Raw genomic sequence first — 24,909 nt, forward strand, 5'->3', positions numbered from 1 at the left:
GGTGGAGCTTGAGGCCATTCCCTCTCATCCTGTCCCCTGTCACTTGGGAGAAGAGCCCAGCACCCTCCTCTCCACAACCTCTTTTTAGGTAGTTGTAGAGAGCAATGAGGTCACGCCTCAGCCTCCTCTTCTCCAGGCTAAACAACCCCAGCTCTCTCAGCCGCTCCTCAAAAGGCCTGTTCTCCAGCCCCTTCACCAGCTTCGTTGCTCTTCTCTGGACTCACTCCAGAGCCTCAACATCCTTCTTGTGGTGAGGGGCCCAGAACTGAACACAGGATTCAAGGAGCGGTCTCACCAGTGCCAAGTCCAGAGGGAGAAGAACCTCCCTGGACCTGCTGGTCACGCTGTTTCTGATACAAGCCAAGATGCCATTGGCCTTCTTGGCCACCTGGGCCACTGCTGGCTCATGTTCAGCGCTGTCAACCAGAACAGCCTAGGGATGGATGAGGAAGGAGTCGAGAGCTTATGAAGATACAAGTGGAAAATCTGTGGCGTACAGATTTCATGTGACATCATCACACGAGGAATCCGTGGAAAACTGGGAGTTACATAGCCATACACATGTAGCCGCATACATGCACATGCATTTTTTCTGTACACACATTATCCTGTCAAGACTAATTTGATTAGCTGTATCCAGGATCCTACGCAAAGATAAGAAACAAAACATGGAGTACAGTCAGAAATAGTCCCTATATGGAACAGAAGGTTCGTGCCAGTGTGCTTCAGTTCCAGGTTCTCAGATGTTTTTCGCTGCAGTCCAGCTAAAGTTTGATCTAAGTGGCTCAATCCAGAGCCAATCAGCATTTCATATAAATGGCTAAAGACATGGTTTAAATAAAAAGGAATTAGATGTAACTGAATAAAAATATGCTGCCTCTGTTTACTTTCTGTTACTACAGAATATTTATCAGTCAGCACAGTTGATACTGTATTTGAGTTCCTAGTAAAATACCCCATGCTGCTACTAGGAGTCAGGGTGTAAGTTAAAAATCCTATTTGTTAAATATCAAGAACTGTAAAAATAAAGTTCAGAATTAGTTAAAATGCAAATATTTGTTTTAAAGTAATCAATCATATTTCCTCAGGTCTCAGATTCTGCTAATATTTCAGAATATTTGATAGAGAATGTCTTATGCTTTTGATTTTAAATCATGTTACTCATGTAAGTCAAAACCTGATGTATGTATTTTTCCCTTGAGAAATTAATATTCATTACTTAAGCCAGATGATACCTTTTCTATGCACATGAGACCTGCATACACAACTTCAAAATTGCTTGTGGGCTTTATATGTGCAGTTTGCAGAGCTCTGTATATATCAAATTATCTGCTCAGTAAAACTATCTTCTCTTCTCAAGCTGTGTAAATAAAGAAGAAAGTGAGAGCACCAGAAGATTCATTGCAGTAGAGTCATTAACGGCCCTAAGAACACCGTTATCCATAACAATCATACTGGGATTCTAGGGAGAGTTAAGCAACAAGACATTCTTTTGAAGCGCTGTTTTTCTTCGCTACACAACAACTCACAACAACATAAAGACCAGTAAAACCCGTAGCATCAATCAGTCAGAGCTAGAAGACAACTAAGATTTGAATTTGAGATATTAACCTTAAGTCAACGACGGTAGAAGAAAATTAAGCAAATTCTTGAGTGAGCACATTTAGTATCAGTTGTTCTTTTTCTGTACGGAAAAGGCACAAGCACCCTTCCATACAAAGAATCCCACGTTCCAATCTGTGCTACTGTCTTTCTATACAGAAAACATTTCTGTGCTATTGAGTCCTTTTTTCTATGTAAGGTACAACATGCCTCTCAAAGAGACTTAACACATGGACAAAAAGAGAAACCTGAGAGCCATTCTGCTTGGAGACAACTACTGGCGTAGCAGCAGTAAGGGAAAAATAACACAGAGGTTACAAGGGGTTACAATGAAAGCACAGAGAACTTGATTCAAGTATTAAAAAGCTTTTTGTTTTTTCTTTTCCCAGTAACCAAAAGAAATCTTGGTAATTGTTTTTCCCCTTTATGACAGTCATCAACATTTGAAATCTCCTACATCTTGAATGCCAGTGACAGTAGCAGCAGGGATATTTCAACAAAAATGAAAAGGAAAGAACAAAGACCCAACTAACCAAAAATCTTCAAAGAATTAATGAAAATGGCCTAATTTCATGCCCAAGATCCTGGCAGACGATCCTGCTGACTGAAGAATGAATCTCTTATTAGTGTTAAACAGCTTTTATACTACTTCAGTGATTGCATGAAACCATTAAGTTACAGCTTCTATTACCCTAATTTTTGGGGGGGCAACTTAAATGATTTATGAACTTACTAACTGAAATGATGACATACCATATTCTCTAAATAAATGTTCTTTGTTCTAGGGAAACATATCAGTAGGAGGTTTGCTCTAATAATTATCCTTGAAACATTAGATTTGGGAAGCGTGTATATTCTGAAAATGGATTATAGTAATGTTTACAGAAAATAATATTTGCTCTCCTCCTTACAGTTTGAGTTTCCTTGGGATCTTTGATTAAATACACCAAACAAATAAGGAGAAATACAAAGAGAGATTGTCAAAATACAGACTCCTGCAGTGTATTATAAAAAAGAAATACAGAAAGCAATCTTGGCATCGATATTCCCTTTTGTTGCCAAGCTGAAACACGCCTGTGTTCTTGTCAAATAAACTGACTCCTGAGAACACTCCTAATCCCGCTGGCCTAGCCAGAACCATTCCCCAGTATCCTTCCCAGCACTAGCACCTGTTTAGCTCACCCAGAGAAATTCTGCCCTGGTTTTGAAATGCTGCAATTTAATAGAGAGCTGACACAGTGCAGTGAGGGGATCTTGGGCAGGTCTGACCCTGGTGGTGGCAAAACAACCTGGGGGCTTTTGAACAGTGTGGGATTGGGCTCACTGATAAAATCCCTTGCTGTTCAGTGAGATTTTTTGCAAGGTTCTCTAGGTAGCCAGCATCTCTTAAAAATACATTGTTCCTTCAAGCTCTGGTCATGCTTTTCCAAAGACTTCCAGAGGCAGACTGAGGGCTGATGCTGTGGATCACTGTCAGAAGCGAGTTTGATTCCTCCTCTGCTCTTGAGTGCTAACTGCTAGCCCTTTCTCTAGAACAGATGACTTCTCCGTTGTGTTGCCTCACATATGTAACGGAGTTGGAAAGAGAGGGACATTTTAGGGACGATAACTCCCTACCTCTCTCTGGTCCTTCCAGTCAATGTCTGAGCCCCTCAAGTCTCTCTGCCCTTCTTCTTGAGCCACAATTGTCCACAAGAGCTCAGACTCTCAGACACTGCCCTTGGAGATATCCTTTATCATTGCCTGTGGAGATATTCCTACCTGGGGCAGAACTCTTGTGTAAGAGATTGTGGGGGCAGACCTAAAGGCGTCCGGCCCTGCACCTTTGGTATCTCTGGTGCCCATTCAGGGGGCCCCCTCAGCTCCCAGTGCCATAGAATCATAGAATCACCAGGTTGGAAGAGACCCACCAGATCATCGAGTCCAACCATTCCCATCAAACACTAAACCATGTCCCTCAGCACCTCGTCCACCCATCCCTTAAACACCTCCAGGGAAGGTGACTCAACCACCTCCCTGGGCAGCCTCTGCCAGTGCCCAATGATCCTTTCTGTGAAAAGTTTTTTTCTAAAGTTCAACCTAAACCTCCCCTGGCAGAGCTTGAGGCCATTCCTTCTCGTCCCGTCCCCTGTCACTTGGGAGAAGAGCCCAGCAACCTCCTCTCCACACCTTCCTTTCAGGTAGTTGTAGAGAGCAATGAGGTCACGCCTCAGCCTCCTCTTCTCAAGGCTAAACAACCCCAGCTCTCTCAGCCGCTCCTCATAAGGCTTATTCTCCAGCTCCTTCACCAGCTTCGTTCTCTTTTCTGGACTCGCTCCAGAGCCTCAACACCCTTCTTGTGGTGAGGGGCCCAGAACTGAACACAGGATTCAAGGAGCGGTCTCACCAGTGCCGAGTCCAGAGGGAGAAGAACCTCCCTGGACCTGCTGGTCACGCTGTTTCTGATACAAGCCAAGATGCCATTGGCCTTCTTGGCCACCTGGGCCACTGCTGGCTCATGTTCAGTCCCTGCCAACCAACACCCCCACGTCCTTCTCCTCTGGGCAGCTTTCCAGCCAGACTTCTCCTAGTCTGTAGCACTGCGTAGGGTTGCTGTGCCCCAAGTGCAGGACCTGGCATTAGGCCTTGTTAAACCTCATGCCATTGGACTCTGCCCAGCGGTCCAGCCTGTTCAGATCCCTTTGCAGAGCCTCCCTACCCTCCAGTGGATCCACACTTCCACCCATTGGAGATAGCCCACGTGCAGCAGCCAGAGGAACATCAGTGAAAGGCAGCTTTGCCTCTGTGAGCACCTGTTCTAGTACTTCCCATCTTGAGATTGCTGATAAACTAGATGAGGCTCCAGTTATAATTCATCTGAAAGTATTTTTTAAAGTTTTCTGTTACGTATATGTAGTTTCTCAGTTTAAAACATCTGTTCCTTTTTTCCTACCTTTTCACAAGCATGCACCTTCCAGAGAATCCTTTCAATAAACGGATCCAGAAATGAATACAATTTCAATAAAAGGAATTGCTAACTGTAAAGCATCACTACCTGATATGTGTTTAGGCCCTAAAGATAAAACAAATGCTTTCCTATGAAGGAGATTTTAATTTGAAATAAAGAGCTGGATATCAAATAATTTTGGAGAATACTGTCCAAGTATTGCTAGACTTGGAAATACAGTCCTTTAAAGCTTTTCTTTTGCTCAAGCATATACTTATTCAAACAGTTTCACCAAAGCCAGGTACTTAACTCATGATTTAGTTTAACTCATCTAACTCCATGAGCCAGCACTGTGTCCTGGTGGCCAAAGCAAAGGGTCTCCTGGGGTACATGGAGAAAAGTGTGACCTGCAGGGTGAGGGAGGTTCTTCTCAACACTGCCCTACAGAGCTCCCATCCAGAGTTCCATTTCCAGTTCTGGACTCCCTACCTCAAGAAAGACTCCCTACCTCAAGAAAGACTCCCTACCTCAAGATAGTCCAGCAGAGGCAACAGAGATGATGAGGGAACTGGAGCATCTCTCAGGAGAAGAGACTGAGAGACCTGGGTCTGTTCAGCCTGGAGAGGAGCAGACTGAGAGGGGATCCCATCAGTGCTGATCAATACCTAAAGGAAAGAGGGCAGGAGGAGGGGGCCAGACTGCTCAGTGAAGCCCAGCGACAGGACAAGGGGCAGCAGACACAACCACAGCACTCGAAGTTCCACCTGGACATGAGGAAAAGCTCCTTCACTGTAAGGGTGATGGAGCAGGGGAACAGGCTGCCCAGGGAGGGAGTGGAGTCTCCTTCTCCAGAGATATTCAAGTCCCCCTTCGACACATTCCTGTGCAGCCTGCTCGAGGTGACCCTGCTTTAGCAGGGGCTGGACTAGGCGAGCTCCAGAGGGCCCTTCCAACCACCACCATTCTGAGGTTTTGTGATTCTGTAATGTGTTTGCTATGCCCAGCTACCTAGACTACAAAAGGCTGTTAAAGTATACCACAATTCACACAAGAAATGCAACTCAATATTTTTCAGATCCAGATGTTCTTAAAAATTGTCCTACTTTTTCCTACTTTTTTTTTTTTAACTTCAATTAAACCTTTATTGCACTATAGGAAACTATTGCTGTTTGCTTCCTCAGGACCAAAATCAGCATCTCTTTGTCCTGTGTACCTCTATTGCCTATAATAATGAGGCCACAGTACTGGACTACAATCACAATTTTTTCAGTAGAACCTATCAACTCCCAATCCCAAAAAACTCAATTCAAGTTGCTCTTCTCTGTTGCCAGACTATAAGCCACTGGATTTGGAATGAGGACTTCGTGCATTCACTAGTCTAGGCTTTTGCAAACATTCTGAGAACAACGGTCCACCTGATTCCTGTACCTCTTATCCACCAGGCTGAATGGTAAAGTCCCTAAAGTAAGCTGACCAAGTACAACACGGGCCTTTTCTGTGAATTTCTGGAAGGCAGACAGAACGTTCCTCCTATTTATTCCTTTTTGCTACAGCAAATGTGGAAGACAAACTTGTTTGCTCTGTGGTAAATTTATCATCCCAGTTCTCAGTTGCCCAGCAGTGACATTGTGCATGTGATTCAATGCAGCAAAGGCTCTGAATAGTTGAAGGTAATGGTTGACCAGTTTGCTAAGCTACCTGTTGAATGCCACCTCACCATCACCGGTTAGAGTTAGAGCTTGCTGACTACAGCCCATCTCTTCCTTAACTTCTACAGTACTAATCTGCCTCAATCCTTTCTTTGATATATCCTGTTTCAGTCCTCTGCCACTACCTCCCTCACCTTCCATGGGTAGGTGATATGTTGTGTGAAGGAAACCGAGGTCCGTGGATGTGAAATAAGCTCCTGCCCTTGTTTCCTATGAAACCCCCTTATTTAAAAAAATAAAACAGCTCTGAAGCTTCTGGTACCAAATGGCCCTTCCATGAAACTGTTAGTGATGATGCCTTCTAGAGTGTGATTGAATGTATAGGAAACAACGGCATCACAAATGCCATACCAGTGTTTCTTTAGACTTTTGAAACATACGATGAGATCTCTCTTCAGCACTCCATTTTACTGAACCTAAGTATTGAAAGAAATTGTTGGAAACAATTCTTCTCAATGCCTTAAAATTCCTAAATTAGCAGTTCAAAACAACGTCGGGAAGGGAACAAGGACATGTCATTCCAGACTGCGCACTGGAGTGAAAACTGCAAATTAGGGCATGTTGACATGTCCATCCACAACTATACGACCCCTGATTTTTTATTAACACAGTCTGTCAGGAGTAAACATGCGTGAAAAACTCTAGTGATAGTGGTGGGCTAAAATATGTTGATAGGGAATAAAAAACATCACTGACTTTAATGTTGTTTCTACTTCACACAGGAGTGTTAAAGCACACTGGTGGGTGTTCTTCCACAGGTTCAGTCTTGCTCATGGTACCCCACAGGTTCAGATACCAGAGCATTCAGAACAGATGAGAGGAACCCATCCTAATACCAAATAATCTTTAATTTGATGGCATTATTTTCTAATCCTTTTTTTTTGTTTGCTTATTTGTTCACGAACAAATGCAATCCCTTTTAAAACAACCACTAAAGGAACACTTCTTATTCCACATAAATACCATGCTACACAGAGCTATTCCGTTCTTTAGAAGATTCTGGTTCTTCCCTTTTGCAGACTAATATTATAGAATCATGGAATCATAGAATAGTTTGGGTTGGAAGGGACCTTATAGCCCATCCAGTTCCAACCCCCCTGCCATGGGCAGGGACACCTCCCACTGGATCAGGCTGCCAAGGCCCATCCAACCTGGTCTTCAACCCCTCCAGGGATGCGGCAGCCACAGCTTCCCTGGGCAACCTGGGCCAGGGCCTCACCACTCTCACCAGGAAGAAATTCCTCCTTCTGTCTAGTCTAAATCTGCCCCTCCCTGAATACTGACAGGAATTGTATCCTCTTCCAGGTCTCTCTTCCCCCAACCCAGACCAAAGGTGCCAAACAATTCTGCTTTAAAAGAAAAACCTGGGGTCTTATTTCCACTGATTTTTCACATCAGTTTCAGATTTTAAATCATTTCACTTGAACAAAACTACACAGTTTCCCTGAGGAGATTTCCTCAAGACCACATTTGATGGCATGAATCCTTCCCTGTCTCTGTAAAAATTACTTCTGACACAAAGCAGGTTCTTTGCCTAATTTTACAATCACAAATAATTTTCCATCCTGGTAACTTCTCCTCTCATTCTCTTTCAATTGAAATGCCTATGTCTGATTTACATAAGAGGCATAGTGCTCCCATTGTGCATTAAATAACAAATTATAAACTCGGTTTTCCTTGACAAAATACTTACTGATGTTAACTACAGAAGCCACCTTCCATAAAATATTGACACAGCATTCCCACTAACCTAGAGGTTTTCAGCAGCCATCCAGGTGCTTTCCTGGCATTTCTCTTCACCACCAAAAGATCACACCACCAAGAACTGTGGCTACTGTTAAATTTCCTGCAGGAGGTTTCCTTCAAAGAATTACAGGGAATACCACACTGTCTTATTACAGAATTACTGGGACCCACCACTCCCACCTTAGAACAACATTTGCAACACCAGTTACAATTATTTAGTGTTCAGCAATACCTGATAAAACCTTTATTATTATTACGTATCTATTTGTCTCTTTCAGCTCTACCCTGTAATGTTGAAAGGTCCTCTCCTCAGGAAGCCAGGCACACTACAGAAGTAGCTTCTTTACCCACGGACATAACTGATCTTTAAGGTATAGATTAAGACATGGGTGACAGTAGATTTTTCCTACTGCTACCTTCCAATACAGGATGCATCGGTTCGTTTTATCACATGGTTTTTTTATGCTCTGAAGGCTAGAAAGGGAGATAAGTCCAAGTGTAATTTTTACCTTTAAAAAAAATGTATTATGCTTAATTTAAGGCCCTTCATAAGAAACCAGGTTCAGTCAATAAGTGTGTTCCTCAAGTGTCAGCCTTTGGCTTCATCTCTACCATTCACAACACGCAGTCAGATGAACCTTTGTCTATAGTGACCAAGAATGGTAGATACAATCATTTGCTTTTTGCCTTATTGGCATGCAAACATTAGAGGAACACAGAAAAGCCAGCACAGAATCCACAGGGTGATACAAAAAATTGGACTCCACCTATTCTAAATGCAAATAGCTATATAATTTAAGAACTGAAAAAAATAAGGCTACTGGACATTATGGAAAGCAATTGCCATATATATTCAGGTGAAACCAAACATTAAACACAATCTGTCTCCTGTCATGCAACTGATAGAATCATAGAATCATCAGGTTGGAAGAGACCCACCAGATTATCAAGTCCAACCATTCCTATCAAACACTAATAAAACAAGCAGCACAACATTGGTTTATTTAGTAGCTGAGAAATAATGTTTCTATAAAGTTTCATTTAATCTTCATTTTAACATTCTTCGATGTCCCCTTTAATATGTACTTTTCCAGTTCTCTGTCTTATTATCTGGATTTTAATCATTCCATATCTTTCACGGGCCTGTACTGCGTGACCTTGACTCCAGTCAAATCAGTGTTTGGTGCAGAATAAAGGGCTTCATCTCCGGCATTTCAGTATTTACACAAATATGCATTGCCCAACTTAACCAAAAGCAGAACAACATGTATTCTCTGCTTTCTAATACGATCGTGATTATAACAGGGAATGTTATTTTGAAATTGAAAAAAAATAAATGGGGGAAGTTAATTATTTGAGATTTTATTTTCCTTCTACATCATTACTGCCTCTCCTGAGACTGCCAAAGAGGGAAAAAAATAATGGGAATCCAAATATCATTCTAGTCGCTGCATAATTGTTCTGTTGCTGAAAAACTGAAATCATGCAGAAGTCTCCTGCTGAAATCTCCTCCAGTGTTATTTAACTACATGCAGTATGTGCAACTTACTGGTGGTTTTATGTTATTTAGACCATTTGATTGCTACGAATGGTAAACACCCGGTCCCGGTGTTGGGCTGGTCATCCTGAGCTCATCCCCATGGGCAGCAGCACTTGTTAGGTTTGGGCAGAGATACTGGTCAATACTGGTCATCGTCCATTTATGGCTTGGGTGCCACTGTTCTGCAGGCACAGAAAAAGCTGCTGCTCATCACAGCCCAACTAGCGATTCTGAAGCCAGCTCCTTCCCCAAAGAAGAGGTGCAACTTCAGGCAGCCTGCAGCTACTTGCCATGTTTTTGTATTAAAATAACAAAAATAATGAAAACCAGCCTTCGTTCATGTTCTGTCTGACCTGGCATGGATATTAAAATGGAGGGAGATGATTTTCCTTCCCCTTTACTTTCAAAATGCCCAGTCTTAGCTGTGGTGATCAAGGGTTGAAGCGAAGCACTAAAGGAATGGAAGCCCTCCTCTTGGCACTCTTCAGAGTGGCAACTTCCCTGCTTTTTCATATTATCCTGCTGAGTCCATGCAAGTCTGATTTTTCCCCTTCCTTATCTCTCCATACCCATCAGGCCTGTGTCCCTGAGGGATCATTCTCATTAGGTAAAAGATAGTTGAGGGAATGAACAGACCAATTAGACTCACCAATCCTTCAGCCTGGGAAAGCTGGTAGGAAAGCAACAGCGATTAAATTTACAGTGTGTGGTTCGTAATAAGGTCACCGTGTTCTGCACTACTTGCTAATGGGACCGTATTTCACAATGAGACCTTGCAGTAAGGTCTGTGTTCGGAGAACTAAATCAAAGAATGCAGCTTTTCCTTTCATTCTGGTAGCTTGCGCCGCTTTAGACTTGCTGGTGCAACATAAGAAACACTTTCTGTTGGACTGTGCAAATTAAAGTCAGTTGAAACTCAGGCACAAATCCAAATAACTATTACAGATATGATTACAGATCTAGAAAACTTAACAATGTTTCTGTAATGACGGCTGAGACAAGAAAAATCATCAAATACCTGACTGAAAGAGCTGAAATGAAATATAGTTCCATCTTTGATGTTTTTAGCAAGATAATTTTGGTTCAGTGTTGACTAATACAGAATAATAGGAACAAAATATGCTGCCTCAGTCTTCGCATTATTGGCTTTACATTATGGCTCTCGACAGTTGGCTTTTAAAATGCAGTAAATATTGCACAATGCTGTTCTGCTAAGACAAGCCACTTCATCAAGCATATTTCCAAATCACACTTTATTTTCAAAATGTGTTTAATTTCTCTATATATGGCAAAATAGCTCACTGCAAAATTGACCTGCAACAGAGTGCCCTCTACTGCACATACTTAGGAAAGGAAAATAAAGCAGGTTCCTAAAAATAAAATCTCCACAGGCTGAGACCAGCAGTTTTGTCCCAGGCCGCTGGACATTAAATTCAATATAATATACATATACAGGCATATATCACTCTGACCTTCTTCTAAAGAGCTGGGTGCCGACAGGGAATAATAGCCTAAAATAGGCATGAAATTTGCAGAAGTGGTTTCATGGTTTTAAATTAAATCGGTGTGTGTGCTTCCCTATGGACAACAGTCTGTGTTTATAGGTTGGAGGGTTATTACGGAAGTACTGCCGGGCTGCCACTCCTTTGTCTTTGCTGCCAGGAGAGATCTATAATAAAAAGTTCAAAAAGTTTCTCTGCTAACAGATTTGTTTTCTCTGTCCTTAATCTCTCACACTCCCCCATTTCTCTCCTCTCGTTTGCCAGCAGGTCACCACTATTAACAGAACTCTCCATTTCATTCCCATGTCCTTAATAACTCTATTCAGTGTTACTTACAAATGACTAAGAAGACATTTCACTAGCGCTGTCTCAAAAAAGTGGAAAATGACAGGTTACAAACGCATCATGAAAGCAATTCTACAGCAAGGCACAAATTCCCAAGCAGACCGAGGATTTTCTCTTTTTTCCCCCCATTCAGTCTGAATCAGATGAGCCTAATGTTGAGTTTTCTGGTGGACTAAACACCTGCAACTCCTACAAAAAAATCACAGTGGCTCTCACTTCTCAGCCCCTCAGGGATGAGAAAACTGTTTCTCAAAACACGGCTATAAACTAACGTGAAACTTTTTGAAGTGCCCCGATCTGTACAATGAAGCCCAAGCTTTGCCAACAGTGCCCATGGAGCCACAAGTTAAAGTCAGCTTATGTCTTGAGCCACACTGAATGCAACTGCTGCATGATCAAGGATGTTCCACCTTAGCCCTCTGCAATCAAATGTGGTGTCTGAACACCTTAGGACACTTTTCAGTATGTCACTAGGGCAGAGCAGAGGTAGGTAATAAACAACGTTTTCCAAAGCAACATAATCAGTTACCCAAAGTTCTTTAAACAAAACAGAAACAACACATGCAAGCATTTCTGTAACACACAGTGCAATGAACTTTGTGTCTATGGATTCGTCCCCACATCTGAAACTTTTCCTTAAGGAAACCCTGGTTGATAATTTACAGCTGCTAAGGATATTATCTCTGTAATTGCTTTCCCTTTGCTTCATACCTGTAAATCTTGTATCTTGTGCTAAATCCCTGTCGACTTCTGTCCACAAAATCTGTGTATTCCTGTGAGCGATGGAAGGGTCCCTTATCAGAGAGGAGCCAGTCGAAGGGGCTTGTGGCATGCTGATCCGAAACAGCAGCAACTGCTAAAACCCAGCAATGAAGACTCAGTGCTATCCACTCCCATAGAGCCATCAGAGAGAACAATTCAGCACCAGCACTGCAGCGCCATATCATGCTTCCATTGGGGACTTAGAGCCTTCATTCTCTTAGCTTTCCCTCAACACCTAGACAAAATACACAATCAATTAGATAAGCACACACTAGGCATCCCTTGGAAGTAGAAACAAGTTTCCTTTCTTTCAGCTTAAAGAGATAGTGGCCTCTGCTTTATTACATTTTACATTAGCATAAACCCCACTAGGCTAGTTAACAGTGGAGTGTTTCAGTACTTCAAATGCTGTGAAGCTAATGTCTTCATTAACATCATCAGCCATAATATTTACTGTTGAAGGGAAACCTTCACAAACTGTCAGGGGAGGGATTGTTGGGTTTTTTTCCAATAATGCTAGTCATTAATGAAAAATAAGCAACACAAGAATTATTGCCTCTTAGCATCAGTACAAAATCATTCAGCAATGTGTTATGCATCAGGTCACAGTTCAGATACTGGACAGAAAACAGGTGATATGCAGAAGACTCAGATTGCTTTGCTTTCTTTTTTTACATCCTTGGATAGTTCACTGAATGGATTGCCTTCACTACAAACATGGTTAACAAACTCGCGTTATCCTGTCTGAGCCAGCGTAGCCGGACAGAGCACCCGCAGTGATCAATAGCACTGGAGCTACTCACAGGGAGGAGTTCAGGGAGTTATTCAAGCTCCAGATGATGCAGTTTTGAGTAACAGCAGCACTTGAGTTGGAGTCCCATTCACTCCAACCCAACAGATCAGCCCAGGAACGCTATTTAAATTGAGCCTAAACAATTACTCAGGTGCCCAATCAAAAATCAAGGACTAAACGTAGCCTGATGAAGGAACTTAGTGAAGACAAGCCACAGTTTCTCTCTATGCCTCACTCCCATACCAGTGAAATGCAATAATGGTTCTACATCCTGCTCAGATTTTTTTGAAAACATCTATGCAAGAGCATGAAGTTCTCAGAAATGTGGAAATCCCAAAAGACAGGCAAATTCCTCAATATATAGAAACAATCAGTTCTAGTTTTCAGTGTAAAGTAAAACAGCACAGAATTAATTTAAATACATTAATGTAAGAGCTTTCATTTTTCTAGATGACTAATTTACAGGGAAAATATTTTTTTTTAATTCACATTCACTCAAAACAGCAATCATTATGATATTTTTACAGTGCCCTTTGCTATGATGTTTTTACTCATTGGGAGACTTTTCTTTACCATCAGTAATTTAATTTGTAAGTGTACCCTAAATGAAGGATGCTTCCATTAGAACAGTTCTTCAACTTCACGCTCAGTACCACCCGTCCACTATAATGGAAATGGTGTAGCTGAATAAATATGCTCTGTGCATATATTCTAGTCATTAATATTCTGAAGAGTCAGCTGCAGGAAGTCAACTGCCTCCAGAAGAGCATGGAAGTTCATGCAAACCAACAGAAATTTACAGTCTGAGAACGTAATCATCTGTCCACATAACCCAAGGAATAGTCAAAGTTTTTTTTTCTTCTCAGCATAAATGCTTGTAACATGATTTGGACCTGATTCTGCCAACAATAAACATGTAAGTAACCTCACTAAAAAAAAAAAGACCCCATTTGTATATGTCACGTTGAGTGTATGACAAAGCACTGAGTTGTAACTGTGATTATAACCATAAAGTGGTTGATGATCATAAAACACAGACTGCGTTAATTTCATAAATCCTTTCAAAATGAGATTCCAGAAGCCTAGAGCAAAGAGCCCTCTAGCTTTTATTTATACATTTAAGCAATTGCTTAGATGCAAAAAGCCTTCAGATCAGTGTATACTGCTGGAAGTTTCAATATCTTCTCCCTAGACCAGTGCTTTTACTCTTTCACAGGTTGCAGTTTGTGTAGCTTACACAATAGCACAACCTCCATGATATCATATGTAAAACCATGCAGAGATCTGAAGCAAATCAGAAAGGGAATTGATTGCTCTCCTGGCCCATAAAAGCAATGATGATCATTTGGTTGCCAGTTCCTGCTAGAAGTCAGCTCCATGTGAATGAAGAAGATGTGTCAGTCACTTACAGACAGACCAGACCTGCTTTTGCACGACAACAGAGTGAAAATCCACAAATGCTTCCATCCCTTTTCTTCCCACCAGTCAGGAAAAAACCTGTCCCACACAGTGTGCTGGTTCCCCTCCATCACCCTTTCATAGAGTGGGAAGACCCTGAGCATAATTTCCATACATGATGTAAAGCTACAACGGGCATAATGAGACTTTTAATTTTCATACCTACTGCTGTTATAAAATTGCTAGCTAAGACATAACATTCCATGTTTCCTAAATTATCTTTTCTATTGAAAAAAATCATGTAATGGTTTAAATTACAAGAGGTAGGAGTTTACTTTTTCGAGTACTTATTAACACTAAAGTGTTTCAGGCCATTAAACTATAATGATGACTAATTGAGTCCCTTTTGAATTTAAAATGATAATATTAGGATTGGAAAATTAATTACTTTGTATATGTAGCATCTTCCTAAAACTAAACTAAATGAGCATTTGAAAAGGAATAGTAAAGAGCCCTGCTCTGCGCTTGCCTTACTGCTGCACCTCCTGGCATGTCATAAATCAACTACTGGCAAAGCACCTTTAGAGAGCCTGTGTAGGTACAGAAGAAAATAATCTCCTTGTTTTAAAGACATATGAAGCTAATTTCCAAAAGAATATAAATACACAGCTAGTCTTTAGGGAGAGTGCAATAATATGTGCACTTCTAATACTTATCTACTTGTCCACACTGTCCAGTCATTGGAGAATCAGTCTCCATAGCACTAATTCTCTTAACACCTTTGAGAAGTAAACTTTTACCTTGATTTAACAAACATGGAACCAAAACATGAAAAGACCAAGCCCAAGATTATTTATTATTTCAAACTGTCAGAGGTATTTAAATGTGCATTTCCTCTTAAAAGATAATTTAGAAAATTCCAGCCTAAGGAATTTCCCTAAATTTACAGTGTGAAAAATACCTCAAAATTTTAAATACTCAAATTCTCTAATGAATGCAAATGCTCTGAAAACATTTTTAAAAGACTGTGAGGTGTTCAAGGCCAGGTTGGATGAGTTCTTGGGCAGCCTGATCCAGTGGGACGTGTAAACAACTTTTTTAACATTTGAAATGGTATATAATTACATATGGGTAATTCATGAACTCATGAAGATGCTGCTAAAATAGAAATGCACACTGAAGTCTCTGCCTGATTTGTGGGCTGAACTCTCTTGCTTACAGAACATGAATTGATAAATCATGTTTAATAGGATATACAGAAGAATATAGGGCCAACCCAATTGTGCGGATGGCAATGTTCAAGAAAAAGCAACAAGTTTAAAACCCTCCTACAACAGAAACAGTATAAAATTCTCTCAAAAAAAATATGCGGTAGCCTTACTGCAAGCAATCATTTTTTCTCCTAAGAGGCGAGAGTGACGTATAAAAAAGATGAGCTAGGACACAGGAGAGATATAGCTACAGAGCAGACGGCTGCTGTCTGGCTCACCAGTGGGGTAACTTTTTAGATAAGAGCCAAAGAATATTATGTCAGGAGCTTTTTTGGGCCAAATCTACACCTGCAGTTCTCAAGAACCAAAATGAAAATGACTGTACACACAACTACAGGTGTTTTTATTAAGATCAGTATTTCTAGTACGCAGGTCTGGGAGGTGCTGTGGCCTTGGTCTGAGATGCCCTCTCCTCTGTTACACTTGGAACAATGCCCTCACAATCTCTGTCAGCATCACAGTCGAGCACAGCCTTGCCTCCCTCATCCCTTCTTTTTCTTTGCTTCTCTCAGAGATCTCTTTCTGATGGTGCTGAACTGCAGAAGTGCAGAAGATGAGGATCTCTCTGAAGCCCTTTGGTTTTTATGCTTACTAGAATTCCCTGAAAATGCTGAAACATTCCAGCTTTTCCTGGAAAGAAGAAACTCCTCTATGCTGAAGGGGGATCCTCCTGCCTGCAACTTCCCATAATGATGAAATAAAAACTTAAGATTGTAATGCTCAGATTCATCCTTTCAAAGGAAAGTAATAAGTAACTTATCAGAAAACACCATGTTCATCTCTCACAAAATGTTAGAAACCTTAATATCTCTAAGACGATGCGCAAAATGCAAAGCCTAGTTTTCTTTTAACTGATTGAAGTAATAAGTACATATATATATCCCTTTAAAAACAAACAAACAAAGAAAAAAACTGAGAACAGATGAGGGGAAGACAATCAGGTCTGTTTATAGGTTGTTAGATTTCAGTAAGATCATAATTTTATCATTTGTGAGGTTTGTGTTACTCCCTCCCTCCATTCACTTATGAGCCTTAGGGATTTCAAGGTTACCACTTGTGAAGCGCTAACACTTCAATACTAGGTGTAACAAGGTACACCTGATATTTCTTTTAGATTGTGCAACCCAGAAAATTGGAACGAAGTAAATTCTTTGTCTTCTATTGCACAAAACTCTCAGGAATGCTACCAGAGACTTCAACTTAAAATCAATGGCAAGAAGCAACATTTTATTCACTGCATTCGGATGGAAAGCAGCAAAGCTCAAAGAAGGCAAGACAAGTCAGGACCAGCCTTTTCAAAGGTATCTTGACACTGAGAATCTGAAAGAAATTTTACATGAAGAATAATGCAATAGTCTGAGTCTCAGAGATTACCCTTATCTGCTGTAAATCCCTGGGTTTATCGCTTTCTATCTTTGTGCTTCCACTTCCACATCTGAAGTGTGTTGTCCACCTTTGCAAAACACTCCAGGACCTTGTCATAAGAACACTGCGCTATAATCAGTGATTTTTTTTTTTTTCCAAAAAAGCAATTTTTCATGCATTAACAACTTTAAATGAAGGAAAGCTGGGGAGGCACCTGTCCTTGACAGCCTCACCCCACCCAGTGTAAATGAAACAGCCAGGAAGCTGATGATGTGCTGTGGAAGAGAAGAGCAGAACGCGCTGCCATCAGGATCAGCTACAGAGCAGGAGAGAGCAAACAAGTGCCTCACTTGTGCTCTAATCTCAGCCACCACATGGATTCTGTTCTTAACAGGAAGATACCCAAATCCACAGAATAAACCCTCCCAAGCTGAACTCCCTTCGTGACCTGAGGTGGATTATTCTGTCCTGTGTTCACAGGCAGCTGTTTGCCAGGGGTTAGCTTTCAAGCATTTCAACAAGTACCAGAAGGCTGGTGCCGCAACACAAAAGCCAGCATGTACCTTGGTGGAACAAAGAAACAGAATAGGGGCTTGGGGAGTTAAAGAACAGGGAGCTCTCCCTGCCACCAGATCCAATACACACAAGCTGCAGGGTACAGCCTGAGCTGTTATGCAAGAAGCTGAAGGCATCTGGATAGACAAAATATATTCATCAACAGATGATTTTCAGGGAGGGGGGCTGATTCAGCTTGTTCTCTGTTATTCATTGTGAGCTCCAATAAGTTCTGACCTAGGAACTGTCCTCAGCAGAGATTCAGAAGCAGATATGTTAGCAATTCTGAAAGGAGAAAATAATTCTAGGTCTAACATCCTTAACTGAGTTTTATATTCCAGGCTTAAAAACAAGTGGCATCCTCATATCAGGTCCTGGTATCTGCTTTGACTGCATGCACCCTAAAGCAACACCTTTTATTTGTTCAAATACAGCATCATCCACTGCAGATTTCAGCTTCCTTCTCTATCTGAGACAAGGACAAGACCCTTACAACTGCGTCCCCGAAAGCTGAAACAGAGAACAAACAGGATGCCTGATGTATTTTTGTAAAAGCAATCCTGCTATTTTTTCGTCACCTGAGCCTTCAGAGAAGAAGAGCAAAAATAAAATGCATTCATAGGAAAAGAAGGCGTTTGTCAGCTCAACCTCTGCAGCCACCACTGGGTCTGTCTGAACCGTGCAAGCTGACCGCCGCGGGTTACAGGTATTGCCCACGGAACGTGCCAAGGTGTTTGCTCCATCCCTGCAGAATTTCAGTCCTGCAAGTGCCTGGGAGTCTTTAATCGGATGTACCCACGTGTCTTCCACTGCTCCCAGCAAGGCTAGTGCCGGTCTCCTCAGCCCTTGGAGGATGCTCTGGCTGCCAGGTATGCTGAGGTAAGCCAGGTTCATGTCTGATCTTTGTAAAAGACTTATTTTTTTTCCTCTGTTGCCCAGATCATGGTGTATAAATTCCCTCAGGTGCTTTTTCAATCTGTTAATCCAAGTTCATCCTCCTGCGCAAACGGGTGTTAGCTGACGACACAGGGCAGCGACCCCAAATGGCAATTTCAGTCTTTCTGCCGTAACAAGTGGATCTGTCCCTGAAGGGACCACCCAGCCTTGGTGTGACTGGAGGCTCCTGGACCTCCACCCCCAGCCAGGGCAGTGATGTACGAGTGTCCCAGCCCCGCAGCAGCACCCAGGCTCCCTGGCTGGACCTGGCTGTGCCTCCCCCCATGCCTGGAGGTCACCAGCTCACAGCTCAGCTCCTGCTTTAGCCCTCAGTCTGCACTGAGAGCCAGGAGGAGCCGCGCTTCTCGGCCACACAAAGGTAGGGAGCAGGGTTTATTGAAGTGCACAAGGCATATGAATACCTCAAATGTGAACTGTGGAGGTGGATAACAGAGAGAGAGAAAAACCCACTCAGCCTTTGCGGTGCCCCAGTTCCTCACACCTTCAAATGGAGGCAGATCACATCCTTGAATAACACAGGGAGCTAAAATCGCGGGAACAGCTAAGCAGGACCCTGACCAAGCCCTGCGTCTCAGCTGGCCAACGTCTAGATGCCACGAAGCCACAGCAAAACCTGATGCTTTGAGAGCTTTAAGCTCACTCCAGGCTGGATGACTGTACCTTAGCAATTATAAAGATCGTAGGGAATTAAATCTTCATCTTTCACAGTCCGCAAGTGCATACTGACTATCCCACGTGCAAAAAATATTTTCATGTAGAACTGTGTGTGACATTTCAGTCTTAAGTCACTCTTCTATTGCACAAGTTATGCTAAGCACTCTCTCAAATCATCAAAAAAAATTCAGCTAAAGCATCTGACGGTATAAAAGAGTTGGAATGGAAATAGAACAAGCTCTCTCTGAACAAGTTTGAGATCTGTGCCACAGGAAAGATAAAGAACAGTGCAGGGAGAGTTTCTGGTCTGGTATTTCCTTAGGCACAGGCTGACATGTATCACTGTGACATAAAATTTTGCACACTGGAGCATTCAACTTTGTAGAAAATCCGTATGGGAGACAGACATTTAGAAACGTGCATTCCAGCTTACTGGAATTTTTTAAAACTCAATGCTTAACTTAAAAATGTTCTCTGTTACGATAATCTCGCTGGGTGTGTTTCAACAGCAATGCCCTCAGGATATGCCAACAGTAGACCTTAAAATTAAACTATCACTGGAAAGTCATGAAGTACTAGTTCTAGTAGCAGATCTCCATTTCATCCATAGCTGCTAGTCCCCAGACAGTTTTCTGGCCCAATTTATCAGCTAAGTATCAGTTGGCTATGAAAGGAACGTGCCTACAAAGACACATATAAGTTAATTACAACCAGTAAACCACATCAGAGCAACAAACAGCTCTTATGTGTTTAGTTTCATCCTTCTGCTAGATCTAAAACCCAGAGCTGTTTCAGTTGTTGCCATCTAGAATGACAACCATTTACAGGTTGCACACTAAGGCTTCAGTTCTAAGGGTTTCAGGACTGAGTCTCAATCCCAGTACAACTGGTTAATGCAGAAGGAATCATACCAGGCTCAACTGAGATGGGCTGGGAAGAAACCAACAGATTGGTGAGATGAAGAAGATTCAGTTTATGGAGGAAGGAGAGTACCTGGAGCAGAGTAACCTTGAAGTACAGCTCCATTGACAAGTCCCTTAGCCGTCTTTAATTATAGTTTCTATTCATAAGATCAGGAAAGAAGAGTATTGCAAAGCCTGAACAAATAACATCTATAGAGCACTTTCAAATCATTGGATGACACAAATGTCATAAAACAAAAAGGAAGATGTTCATTCTACTAACAGAGTGGCTGACTATTTTTGTGGCTACTTAAAATCTGTTTCTAGAGATTCTGCAACAAATGTTCAGAAAAGGATGGAGAAGAATTGTCGCTTTCAGACAAAAATAGAAGTTTCTTTGAAGCCTTTGAAACACAAATATTATATGTATAATACTGAATAGAACAAGTAATGGTGTGTAACTGTTCTATAGCCATCAGAAGAGGACCAAAGAAGCAACAAACTCTATTGACTGTAACCCTGAGGACATATTTACAAAACCCAGCTTACAGCCTAGTTTGATATCCATCCATCCCCTCAGATATTGCCTAACCTAACCCATAATACTGTTGGTGTTTCAAAATGTTATCACAAAAATAACGGGGCTTTTGATTTCTAAGAATGTATTTTTCAGTTTAAGAGCTCTGGCTCAGGTATGAGACACAGTCCTGTCATTTTAGCTAAGTGATACCTGACCGAGGATTTGCACTCTTCTTGATTTTATTTTCCATGTGAAAACAAGTGGTTACAGTTTAGACTAGTAATTAGAACTAATCATCAAAAAGATCTAAGGACATAACATTTTTCTTTCACTGCACTTTCCCGGATCCATTGCAATAAGAATGGATGAGTTTATATATTTTATTTCTTAATGTTGATATCTGATGGAATGGTGATGGTTTTGGTTTGCTCTTCTATGTTTTTCAGACGAAAGTGCTCCAGAGCTCAAAGCCTATTTTACAGCTGATTTCACACCTGGTGGAGCTGGGTTTCAGCTGCTGTAAACAGATGGTTAAAACTCCTTTCAAGTTCCCAAGCTTCAACCTACTTAAGCTAGCAGGAAAAAAAACAAAACCAACCAACTTATATCACCGCTGTTCTCCTGTCATAAACAACTTGTAACCTGTTTTGCACACTCCCCAGACAGGACTCATAGAGGGTTCAAGACACCATGGTTCTACCTATGATCCTGCTGTAAACTGTTGTATAACTTTTCACAAGTCCCTTTGCCGCAACATTCTTAGCCTGTAACTAGTATATGGGCAGTAGCCAGATCTCTTAAATGTTCATGTTACAGCTATTAACTTCTTATAGTGAGAGTAAGAACTTTATGGCTGGCCAAGCAAAGATTCAAGCTTCAGCAAACCAATTTGGACCTAACTGCATCTCAAGATGGATAATACACAAAACTTGATTGTATGAGTAATACTTAGGACATGTGTACTGGGCAGCCTGCTATCTCATAACAACATCATCAATTCCTTGTAAGTCTTGTTTTTTGACAAATGTAGAATAAATTTTAAAAATAGAGAGGGAAAAAAGTCTTTCTCCTAGAAGATGTCTTGCTTGCGAACATCATGTTACAGGGAGAGAAAGTCTGGGCTTTAGAGTCTCATCACAAATCACCATTTCCCAACTGTTTTAATTCAGCTACGTGATAGTCTAAAACCACATTAGTGCAACATTATCACTATTCCTTGTTGGAGCTCATGGAAAAACACTTTCTGATTTAGCAGAAAGGTAGTAAGCTCATACTGAAAACCTTTACACTTTCAGCTAGCATCTTTTCAGTGCAGAGTAAGAGACAATCTATTTGTTACAGATTAGAGATCACCACAGTCTCTCTAAGTACGAGGAACATAGGTTTTCTTTATTATGGCCTCTTTTTTGCTGCAGACTGATAAAAAAGGTAAAAAATGGTCTAGACTTTGCCTAGCCAAGACAAACCAGTGCAATGAAATGAAACTCTTTTAAAAATAAGAATGTCTTTCAAAACCAGCCACTACTGCATCTTCAAATAATGTGGATCAATCTAATAAACATATGTTAACAGCTTAAGAGGTATTTAGTAAGTAGCTAAAGCTTTTACATTTTAAGCCAATGAGTCAGATTCGTATCCCATAGGAGCAGTGATTAAAAAAAAAGAACATCACCAACTAATGGCCATCACCAACTAACGACTCTACGTGAAATAAATTCATGGTCTCCAGCAGCTGACAGCAGGATGAGGCACCACTTGCATAAACATTGCTGCTTTACATAAACAAGCATCTTTAGAAATGTGAGTACAAAACCAAAGAATAAGGCAATTAGTCTAAGAAATGCTGAGCATCTGCACATTCTTGAGAAAGAGAGGTAGGTATCAGCTCTGCCCAGTAGATCAGCCAGCAGTTCAGGATGGAAGAACAGAAGGTGAATGCTAACGTTCTGCTTGCACTGTTTTAAATCTTTCCTATAAGTAAAGACGAGTGCTAATATGATCCCTGTCAAGATGCTAAAGTACACATATACATATAAACTGCATGTTCACAAAACCTCATGTTCAAAATTATGCAACTCTAGCCTTTAGGGCTGTGCGTTAAGTCCAAAAAAACAAACATTATTCAAGATAAAAATAGTTGTGAAAAATATTTGTTATGTTTGTTCTCCAAATTGCTAATGAATCGGTATCAATAATGTTTTAGGTGAAAAATTGCTAAAAAAAAATACACTTTCAGGCTGCCACAATACCATTTTTCATCATGCAGTGTTTTTTTTCACCTCCTTACAAATACAAGTTTCAAATAGGAAAAGAAAAAAAGAAGGGAAAAAAAGATGAAGAAAGATATTTATAATGGACTTTAATATCTGATTTGACTTTGGAGTGGTCATCTGTGTTCAGTTAACCACATGTTTTTGTTATTTCTAATAGATCTATAAGTACTGAAAGAGCTAAATTAGCTCTACAGAGTTCTCCATAAGTCATGAATAATAGGGGATTATAAATATAGGGGAGTGCTCTGATTCCCTAGATTTAAGTCCTCTATTTGGCAATGTATAATAAATACCTTAGAAACCACTTTTCACATTAATCAAGTGTTGGTAGATGTGTTACTGCAAATTAGCAGGATTTTCCAATCACCATTAGTGTGACTGCCACAGCAAAGGTATCTGACTGACAAGCCTTAGGATCTCACCTCATTATGAGAGAAACCATTACAGTTTAATAGTCTTAATTTAGTGAACAGTATCTATTGCCCAGTCAATCTTCTTTTGAAGGTGGAACAAAACCTGTGGCCTTTGCGAGAGGCTCATTGGGTAAACATGAAAAGCTTTGACATGGCAGCAAGTGCCCTTCTTTCCTCTTCTTTTGATGTGCACAGAGCAAGTGGAGACTTTCCACAGGAGACAGGAAAAAGAGTGCTAAAAAATTCAACCCGCAAGGTCCGAGCCAGGGCAGAGGAATCAGTAATCGTCCATCCCGCGTGGGGAGTGCACACCAATCTGTACCTCTGTGTGCACGTGTACAGGCTATGTTTAGGTCTGCACACTCCCTGTGATATATACAAATGATTAATGCCAGAGCCAGGAGGCCAAATTAGAATCATAGAATAACCAGGTTGGAAGAGACCCACCGGATCATCGAGTCCAACTATTCCTATCAATCACTAAACCATGTCCCTCAGCACCTCGTCCACCCATGCCTCAAACCCCTCCAGGGAAGGTGACTCAACCACCTCCCTGGGCAGCCTGTTCCGGTGCCCAATGACCCCTTCTGTGAAAATTTTTTTCCTAATGTCCAGCCTAAACCTCCCCTGGTGGGGGTTTTCATCACAAGGCACTGAATGCCTGCAGCTCAGTGGGGCACTCCAGAAAATGCAGCTCTTGGTGTTCCTCAACTTCACATAAAATGTTGATTTATCAATGAGGGTAGAATACTGAGACCGAAATCAACATAAGGTCAGGTTAAGAATCCTTGAGTTCTCTAGTATTTTAATGCTATTTATCCCAAATTACGCAAAGTTTACACTGCTCAGTATGCAGCATGTAACTTCACGATGTTCGGGGCTATTTATTCTGAAATCTGAGGTTCATTTTGGTTCCAAATTATTATCTGGGAAATTGATCTTGCTTTCAGTGAAGTTAATAGCAACACTCTGATCTCCTTTAATTGTGCAAGATCAGGCCCTCCCTGAACAACAGACATATCGAACAGGAAAGCCATGCTACAAAGAGAACGTGGTTGCAGTTGTATTTTTAAAAACACTCTCTTATGAGGGTATAGGATGAGATTGAGAAGAAGAGCAAGGTAATCTCCCCATGAGTTGCTACCTGCAGCAGTCTAACAAGACACTTTTCCTTAACACGACCTTTCTGAAAGTATTTTGGATCCATTTGTCAAAATGCTTTTCTGGTGGTTTTGCTCCCGTACAAGATTACTAGTGTGTCAGAGGAGAAAAAAAATAAAATAAAAAAATCAATGCCTACTTTTGATTTTGAGGAGAGAGCAAGCTTTGGGAGGAATAAGAAAGGGTTGCACTAGGCACATTTGACAGCTAGAAACCACTTAAATGTTTCCAGAAAGTATCATCTAATACTTCCCACCACTCCCTTTTTCTTCTATGCAAAACCTTAGATAAATTGATTGATCTTCCAGTTTTCCATCTAGATTTTCAAAACTTGCTGAAGAAGCAAGCTTGCTGCTAAAAAGAGCTTGATTTTGTTTTCAATAGATGTTGCACCTCAAGCAAGAAATTTCCTAGACTGATCAGTGTCAGATGAAATTACTCAATTTCAAATTAATCCAAATATAGTAAAGAACATTTTAGTCCCGTGAAACATTGTCTCTACCTGCGATTGAGAG

General features: G+C 41.1%; 1 protein-coding gene across 1 annotated transcript in view; it reads right to left on the reverse strand.

The window, feature by feature from the left end:
• BRINP3 (BMP/retinoic acid inducible neural specific 3) overlaps positions 1-12,367 on the reverse strand; it is a 190,643-nt gene extending 178,276 nt beyond the window's left edge. The window contains exon 1 of the mRNA XM_069862362.1: positions 12,082-12,367. Coding sequence (XP_069718463.1) covers positions 12,082-12,317 — 236 coding nt within the window. The 5' untranslated portion in view covers positions 12,318-12,367. The remainder of the gene's footprint in view (positions 1-12,081) is intronic.
• Between the last annotated feature and the right edge of the window lie 12,542 nt (positions 12,368-24,909).

Source organism: Phaenicophaeus curvirostris, chromosome 8 (assembly GCF_032191515.1).
Source record: "Phaenicophaeus curvirostris isolate KB17595 chromosome 8, BPBGC_Pcur_1.0, whole genome shotgun sequence".
Lineage (NCBI taxonomy): Eukaryota > Metazoa > Chordata > Aves > Cuculiformes > Cuculidae > Phaenicophaeus > Phaenicophaeus curvirostris.